The 8,899-nt window shown below is 39.2% G+C and overlaps 1 protein-coding gene across 1 annotated transcript; it reads left to right on the top strand.

Annotated features, from left to right (window-relative positions):
- The first annotated feature begins 2,548 nt into the window (after window positions 1-2,548).
- On the top strand, window positions 2,549-3,487 carry LOC101824598 (olfactory receptor 1468-like). The gene has a single exon (XM_040748007.1). It carries the CDS (start codon window positions 2,549-2,551, stop codon window positions 3,485-3,487), a length of 939 nt encoding a protein of 312 aa, XP_040603941.1.
- Window positions 3,488-8,899: the final 5,412 nt, after the last annotated feature.

Here is an 8,899-nt window from a genome sequence, read left to right as displayed (position 1 = left end):
AATCCATTTGCCCAACCATAAAAGTTAATGTAGTATTACTCTGATTTGTAATCTTTGTATTCATTCATACCTAACACAAAGCACTGTTTATTTACAGGAGAATGAGAAATTTGGCATGATGTCACATGCCTATAATTCCAGTGCTTGAGAAGCAGAGGCAGGAGTGCTTCATGTTTGAGGCCAGTCTTGGATACATAAGGAGAGAATCTTTTGAAGTGGTACATGATTTCTTTTTTCTACATGGTTTTCCATCTATAATGCTAATCCACAATATCTACATGTGTAAACTATGAATTCATCTGCATTGTATCTGTGAAGATACAAGAAGTCTGATTTGGGGATGGCGTATCAAATCTCTTGATGGTCAGATTTGAGACAAGTGATAGATTCATTAGTGAGTGTTTTATAGAATGATATTATAACACATGTGGTTTTATGTGTGTCTGTGTGTCTCTATGTGTGTCAGTGTCTGTGTACTCAGGCACCCCTGCATGTGACTTAGAATACAGACTGCCCAGTGTGAGAGATGATAAGAACATTTCAAGAACTTTCTAGAATATTGGAAGAATTTAAAATATTGAAGGTTACATGTTATATCTTAGGCAGAAAATGCAGACGTTTCCTGTAGTGAACTGTCTTTTCCTATAAGTACTTCATCGAATTGCATAAATCTCATCAAGTTATGAAGTGCTAGTTACTTTACTCAAAGTCTACAGATTAAAAGGCATATATAGAATATCCCCATAGTTACACCAATAAACCCTGTCTCAAAAAATGAGTATCTCCATAGTATCTAGTATTGGTCCAAAATTTCTATCAGGCTTAACCCACCTGATAAATAATTTAACCATCACACACAGTATAGACATCTAAGGAATAACTCAAGTGAAGATTCCAAGCTAAATTGTTACTGTTTTATTATTCATAAAGTTTCTCATCCTGACTTCTGCATCTGTATCAATGACATTTAGTGGATTGAAGTATGGGAATGATGTGAAAATCAGTATTACTGAGGAGGAATAAAAATGATTAACCCTAACACTGCAGGAATGCAACATTAAATCACAAACTCGTATTATAAAGTATAAAATTTAGTGCTAATTGGTCAAATCTTTTTGTTTAAATGGGAATCTTTCTAACACCGAAGTTGAAGAAATCTGCATTAGTCTGAGTAGCAGGTAATAAACCTTCACTGGTTAGATTCAAACATCATGACAGGTACTGGACCTGGTTGGAGATTAGGAATGATTATACATAAACAAACAGAAAGAGGCCGTATGAACCCTTCCTCAACATAGCTTACAATCGAGGGTGAGGTATCTCAAGGCAGTGATCAAAGTGTTAAGTGTATGGGATAAATATAGGATACTATAAAACATGGCCAAAGGCCTTACTTATGGAGAGAGACAGTAAATTTAGCTATGTGATAAGCACTATTCCTTACACATGAGTGAGGATGAAGCATATGAAAAAGAAGCAGAGGAGAGGGAGTGATAGGAAAGTAGAGAAGAAACTCTGAAATTTCAGAGGTGAAGAGTTTTAACCCAAACATTGATGAAGAGAGAAAAGCAAACGTCACTATGGACCGTATGGGGATATACCATTTGCATGTGTGAGATAATGCAATAGCATCTGTGACCTTGGCAGGAGCTTTGTTAATATCATCAGAGAAACAGTGATACTATGAAGAATGAATCAGAAAATAGATAATGGAACTCCTTTCTTAGAATGCCACATTGTAAGTGATGCAGGTTGAAGGAGAAGAGAATGTTGAAGAGGTATAAGAACATAGACATGAACAAAGTCTGCTTTTGTATTCTAGTAAAGACAAGATGTGGTCTCACAGAAAAGAATGGATGAAATATACATATAATAAACTGAAGAGTCTATATAATGTATGACAGCATTTCAAGGAAAGAAAAATTGAAGCATCGAAATTCAAAGAGTTCTGAGTCAAGCCTTAACTTCCTTAGCAATACTATGGGGGACAGGAAAGTTAAAGATCGAGGAATGTTTTGGGAGACAGAACAGTGAAAACATGAATTTCACTTGGAGCTTTTGAATTTCTAATGGCTGTCATACATGCAATGGAGGGAAGATGATTAGTGAACAATGGAGAAGTAGCCTGTATGTTACAGGGACATGGGTGAATGGACTTGAAATGGCAATATAAGACATTGAAGTGTACGTGTTCTTCTTCTAATTTATGTAATATGATTGTCTAAATACTTCAAGAACATCAATTATACAAAATAACATAGAGCAAATTACACCCGAACAAATTATAAACAACATTGAGCAAACATCAGGAGAGAGAAGCATTAGTCTATTTTATATTTCAGTAGAGGAAACATACATCTGTCTAGGAAAGGATAGGAGACAAAAACCTGCTTAGATAAGTTTGAGAAAAAATCATTGATGATTGTAATGATCACACATATTTGGAGTTTGAGATTATAACTACTGCAATGTCTGTCAGACCCATTGTTTATCATTTTGAATTTAAAGGGACCCTGCTTTTTTCTCATTAGGATACTGGAGATGAAGAATGGTAATGAACAACCAAACTGTCGTCTCCCAGTTTCTCCTCCTGGGCCTGCACATCCCACCAGATCACCAGCACCTGTTCTATGTCCTGTTCCTGGTCATGTACCTCACTACCGTCTTGGGAAATCTCCTTATCATCATCCTCATTCTACTGGACTCCCATCTCCACACACCCATGTACTTGTTTCTCAGCAACTTGTCCTTCTCTGACCTCTGCTTCTCCTCTGTCACAATGCCCAAATTGTTAGACAGCATGCAGAGACATGACCCATCCATCCCCTATGCAGGCTGCCTGACACAAATGTACTTTTTAATGGTTTTTGGAGATATGGAGAGTTTCCTTCTTGTGATCATGGCCTATGACCGCTATGTGGCCATCTGTTACCCACTTCATTACACAAGTATAATGAACCCCAGGCTCTGTGTATATCTGGTAGTGCTGTCCTGGGCACTTACTGTACTGTATTCCATGTTACACACCTTACTCCTTGCAAGATTGTCATTCTGTGAGGACAATGTGGTCCCCCAGTTTTTCTGTGACATATCTGCCCTGCTCAAGTTGGCATGCTCTGACATTTATATTAATGAACTAATGATATTTATCTTGGGAGGACTTGTTATTGTCATCCCATTCTTTCTCATTGTTGTTTCCTATGTACAAATTGTCTCCTCCATCCTAAGGGTTTCTTCTGCTCAGGTTGTCTACAAGGTCTTCTCCACTTGTGGCTCCCACCTGTCTGTGGTCTCCCTGTTCTATGGGACAATTATTGGTCTCTACCTATGTCCATCAACTAATAACTCTACTGTGAAGGAGACTGTCATGGCCATGATGTATACAGTGGTGACTCCCATGCTGAATCCCTTCATCTATAGCTTGAGGAACAGAGATATGAAAGAAGCCCTGATAAGTGTTCTTTGCAAGAAAAAAATGTCCTTATAGTGGCAATAATAACATTTTTACTTAAATTTTTCTTGTAAATATATTGATATTAATGTCACAAAATATATCCCCACAGTGGAACTCACATACAAGAACCAACTGCATAATGTTTTCATTTGCTAACTTGAATTTTGCACAGTTTTCCAGTTAAGGAAGGGTGCCTCAGTGGTACCATCTTCTGTCTTCCATGTGTGAACATAGAAAAAAATCATTAGACAAGAGCCACTGTTCTATCAGATTTCCATTCTTTACAATCATTATTATTGAAAATAGATTATTTTCTCATTTAATATATCTGACCCACATTTCTCTCTTCCTCCACTCATCCTAACTCCTACCATCTCTCTACTCTCTCAGGTCCACTATCCCTAGGTTTCCTCTTCAGAAAATAACAGGCTTCCAAAAGATGATATCTAAGTGCAACCAAAAAAGTTACAATAATACAAGGCCAAAACCCTCATATGGAGGCTGGAAAAGCCAACCAGTAGGAATAAAGGAGTCTTAAAACCAGGCAAAAGAATCATAAATACACCCATCCCACTGTTAGGAATCCTAAAAAAGAAACCACCCAGCTAACAGTCCTAACATATATGCAGAGGACCTGGTACACACTCATGCATCCCCCATGCTTGCAATTTAAGTCTCCATTGAGCCCATGTGTGCCCTACTTAATTGACATGGTGGGTCATGTTCTCCTGGTATCCTCCATCCCCTATGACTTCTACAATCTTTCTGGACCTCTTCCTCGGGGCTTCCTAATCTTGAAGGGTAGGGACCCAATGGACACCTCCATTTTAGATATTCTCTCTGGATAATTTCTTACTGTAAGTCTCTGCACCTGCTCTCATCTGCTGCTAGAGGAAGGTTTTATGAAGATAACTGGACAAGGCTCTGATATATGACAACAGCAGAATATCATTAGGAGTCATTTCATTGGCTTTTTTGCCAATTTGTTTCTTCCTAAGACTCTGGGCTATACAGTCCTAGTTCCTGGCTCTCCAGGGCACAGGCTCCCTCAGGTGGGATGGGCCTGAACTAAAACCAAGCACAAGTTGTCTGCTCCCACAAGTTCTTCACCACATGTCTTGCAGGCAGGACAGATTGTAGGTGGAAGATTTGTTGCTAGGTTAGTGTCTCTTTTTGTAGCCTGCAGAGTTCTTTCATATGCTAAGAGACTGGAGTTTAAAGGTGAAGGCTGTAAGTCAGCACCAGTTGACCTGTGATTGGTCAATATTATGCATGGATGTTTTCTCTGGCAATTGGGCCTCTCTGTTACTTTTCAGAGAGCTAACCTCTCAGGTAACATCAGCCTTGGTTGTATAGGATCTGCACAAGATGTCCACAACCAACAGCTCAGCCAAGTGTAACTCAGTCCCATTACCAGAGCTTTGCATGACTACAAAAGTTGGCCAGTTCAGACTTTGAATCATCCATTACTAGAAGTTCCCACCAGGGTCATAGATTCCAGGTATTTTCCACTGCACTAGGTTTCTACACTGTTACCAAAATGCTGTCCAATTCCCCTGCAACTCACTCCTCACATTCTGATGTCCACCTGCATCAGTCCACCTGAAGAATCTATTCTATTTCCCCTTAACAGGGAGATCCCTGCTTCCCTATATAGCCCTACTCTTAACATAGCCTCTCTGGGTCTGTGAATTGTATCTTGATTATCACTTACTGAACAGAGCTATTGCTCACTTATAAGTGAATGTATACGATATTCGTCTTTCTAGGTATAGGTTACCTAACTCAGGATGCAAATTACATGTCATTGTTTTAAACAGCTAAGAAATACTTGCTTGTTTAAATTTTCTTTATCTACTCTTCAGCTTAGAGACCTCCAGCTGTTTCCAATTCCTGAATATTATGAATAAAGCTGAATTAAGTATAGTTGAGCAGCTGGGCCATGGTGGTACATGTCATTATTTCCAGTATTGAGGAGGCAGAGGCAGGCAAGTGTCTGTGAGTTCAAGGCAGGCTTGGTCTATAGAACTAATTCCAGAACAGCTAGGGCTATTGCACAAGGAACTCTGTGTGTAAAAACAAAACAAAAAACAAACAATGTATTATAGTTGAACAAATGTCCCTGCGGTAGGATGTAGCAACCTTTGAGTACATTCTTGTGAGTCAGTGATATATTATGTTCCTAGACTGATGTCCCATAGCATCCAAATAACTCAAACACAACCTTTCCTAATGTCTCCAACTGTTCTTCCTGCACTAATTTTTTATATCAGTTCAACTCTCATCCTTCCCTTTTGTTTTTATTTCTGTGTTGTCTTTTCTGACCTATCCTGACCCTGAAAAAAAATTTTATCATCCTCTTATACAACGGTGTTATTTGTAACATTTTTTCCTGGAATTTTTAGCCAGTAGCCATTCAAAGATTGTTTTCCCCAAACTATAAAAAGAAGCTGGAATATAAAAAATAAATATATAAACATTACCTTTTGCTTTCTTTTTATTTTTCCTTCAAAATTTCTTATGCAGATATTTTATAGTGTTTGAAAAATATGCTGTTGACCCCAGAGAAGCTAGGAAGCATGGAAGACCCTAAGAGAGACATATATCAACACCTGGAGAAGAGGAAAGGGAGGTAAGTAGGAGGAGGGGGAGAAGGATGAGGGATCAGGAAGATCAAGGCCAGGGAAGAATAGAGAAAGAGAACAAGAAAAGAGATATCTTAATAGAGATAGGTTTAAAGAGAAATCCAAACTAGTCAAATGTCCTAGTTCAGGGCTGGGTAAATTCAGGAAAATAAGCTGATGACAAGCTGTCAATCCACATGACTTTCCAGTGTGGAGCAGGAGAGTTTTCCAGGTATGATAACATTCTTCTTTTCTCTGTCTCCCAAGGTTTCACTGTGCACACGCTTGTTTCATGGTCACCATATGGCTGCTTTCATATAGATGGGTTCATTACAATTGCTCATTATGTAATTTTCTCCCAATAGCACACCATTTCAACACAAGTGCATCACTATGAGATGGAGTTCACTAATGTAGTGCTGAACAATTGTTTACTATGCTTTCCCCTGTGGGGTCCTAGCAAACTATGAACAATGTCCTATCTGAGATAATGATTACTTTTACTTCACAAGTTCACAAACCTGTGTTTTAGTGGTAACATCTGTAATTGTTCTTAGGTGCAATCCAACAAGAAGGACAGTAAGATCATCTTTGTGTTCATGTAAGAGTACAAGAAGAGCTACTCATTCAAACTCAGTGCTTCTACAGAATCCAAGATGATAGGCAAGTGTATTAAATGTTAGAAACATATCACTTAGGATTATTATTTGAGAATGGTGGGTTGAATATGTAAAGATAGTATGAATTCCATTGGCCCATCAGTTTGTCCTCAGACAAACCTGTGTGGAAGAAAATCCCACAATATAGAATTTCACCACTACCTTTGTCTTCACATATTTTCTGAGGCATTGAAACATACTCTCCCATGTGAGGGAGAAGGTGATATATTTTTAAAAGTTAATAACAAACTATTTAGTAACTGGACATTATTTTACTGTGTAATTTTAGATTTGAATCATGTGATATTAGTAGTTTAGTGGTTTTTGAACCCATATTTGATTCTCTGGAATTCTGCATAAATTATGTTGCTGATGAACAGCTTAATCACGTACTCCCAAATATAAATAATTTAGTTATTTTTCTTATTCTTCTTTGTTACAGCATGATAAAAGTATTGAGTTTCTAAGACTTGAACACACTTTGAACTTGATACAGAGAAAAAGACAACTATTAAAATTGTTGGGGAAAGAGTATACTTAAAATTACAGGGAAATTTATGCCACACAATACAAACATTGGAGCATTATTTGTAATAACCAGAACCTGGAAGGAACCTAGATGCCCCTCAACTGAAGAGTGGATAGAGAAAATGGGGTACATTTACACAATGGAGTATTACTCAGCAGAAAAAAAACAATAGAATCTAGAAATTTGCAGGTAAATGGATGGCACTAGATGAAACCATCCTGAGTGAGGTAACCCACTCACAAAAAGACAAACATGGTATGTACCCACTCATATATGGATTTTAGACATGGATCAGGATAGTGCCACTCTGCACTTCCACTGACAGAGAGTTTGGGAAACAGGAAAGAACCTAAGAGAGATATGCATGGTATCCCAGAGAAGAGGAATGAGGCAAGAACTTCTGAACATATGAGGAACATAGCGAGGGGTGGCAGGGAGTGGGAGCTGGGAAGAGAGGGGGAGAAGAGGAAGAGAGAGTAGGTCATGGAGGAACAGGAAGGTTAAGTGGGGGGTAGAATAAGGGGAAGAGGGAATCACAGGTTAGAAGACAGATCTGACAATAGTGAGACCTCTAGTGATCTAAAGGGATGATACCAACTGGCAAGCTAAGCAATAGTGGAGAGACCACCTTGAATGCCCATTCCTGATAATGAACTTGATGTCTATAACCATCCTGGAGCCTTCATCCAGTGACTGATAGAAGCAGAGGCAAACACCCTCAGCTAAACACTGAACTGAATCCATGGAACCCAGTGACAGAGAGAGAGGAGTGATGAAAAACTTGGCAAAGAATGGGCTGGCAAACCAGCAGAGACACCTGATCTGAACAGGGGGCAGCTCTTGGACCCCAGACCGACAGCTGGGAGGCCAGCATGGGACTGATCCAGACTTCCTGAGTGTGACAGTCAGTGAGGAGGCCTGGGAAAACTATGAGGCCCTGGGCAGTGGATCAGTAGTGTTTATCTGTGGCATACAAACAGACTTCATGTGTCCATAACACAAAGAGGGATGTCCTCTCAGCCTGGACTCTTAGGGGAGTGCCTGGACCCTGCCCTGAGTGAAATGACAGACTCTAGATATCCCCTCTGTGGAAGGAAGTGGCAATAGGGTGGGAGGCTGGGGGGATGGTGGGGGGTGGGGGAGGAGGGGAGGGAGAGGGAACTGGGATTGACACATGAAGCAAGCTATTTAAAATTAAAATAAAAAATAATAATATAGATAAAATCCAATTTCTTTAAACACAAATAATTTACAGTTACTTCCATGGTTTTCAAATAGCCCACTCTTAGCTTAATCAAAAATCTAAGATGGTTCAAGGCCAGCCTGGTTTACAGAGTGAGTTCCAGGACAGGCTGTAAAACAATACAGAGAAACCCTGTCTCAAAAAACAAAAAAAAAACTAAGAAGGATTTTTCATAAATCCTACTATTCAATAAACAGGCAAACAATGTGAAAGCATACATTTGAATTTCTCATTTCCTCCTTCCCCTAGGAATATTCAGGCCCTACCTCATGGTCCTGAGAGTATTGGTCCTACATAGGACCTGGGTAATTACACAGGATCTGGACTCCTCTGGGTCCAGAGCCCCTGGGTCCTGAGGTGTCTAGAAGGGGACATGTAAGAATGTATTGA

The sequence above is a fragment of the Mesocricetus auratus genome, unplaced genomic scaffold (assembly GCF_017639785.1).
Source record: "Mesocricetus auratus isolate SY011 unplaced genomic scaffold, BCM_Maur_2.0 Super-Scaffold_100007, whole genome shotgun sequence".
Classification (NCBI taxonomy): domain Eukaryota; kingdom Metazoa; phylum Chordata; class Mammalia; order Rodentia; family Cricetidae; genus Mesocricetus; species Mesocricetus auratus.
Note: the sequence above shows the minus strand (reverse complement) of the source record. Positions and strands in the feature narration are given on the sequence as shown.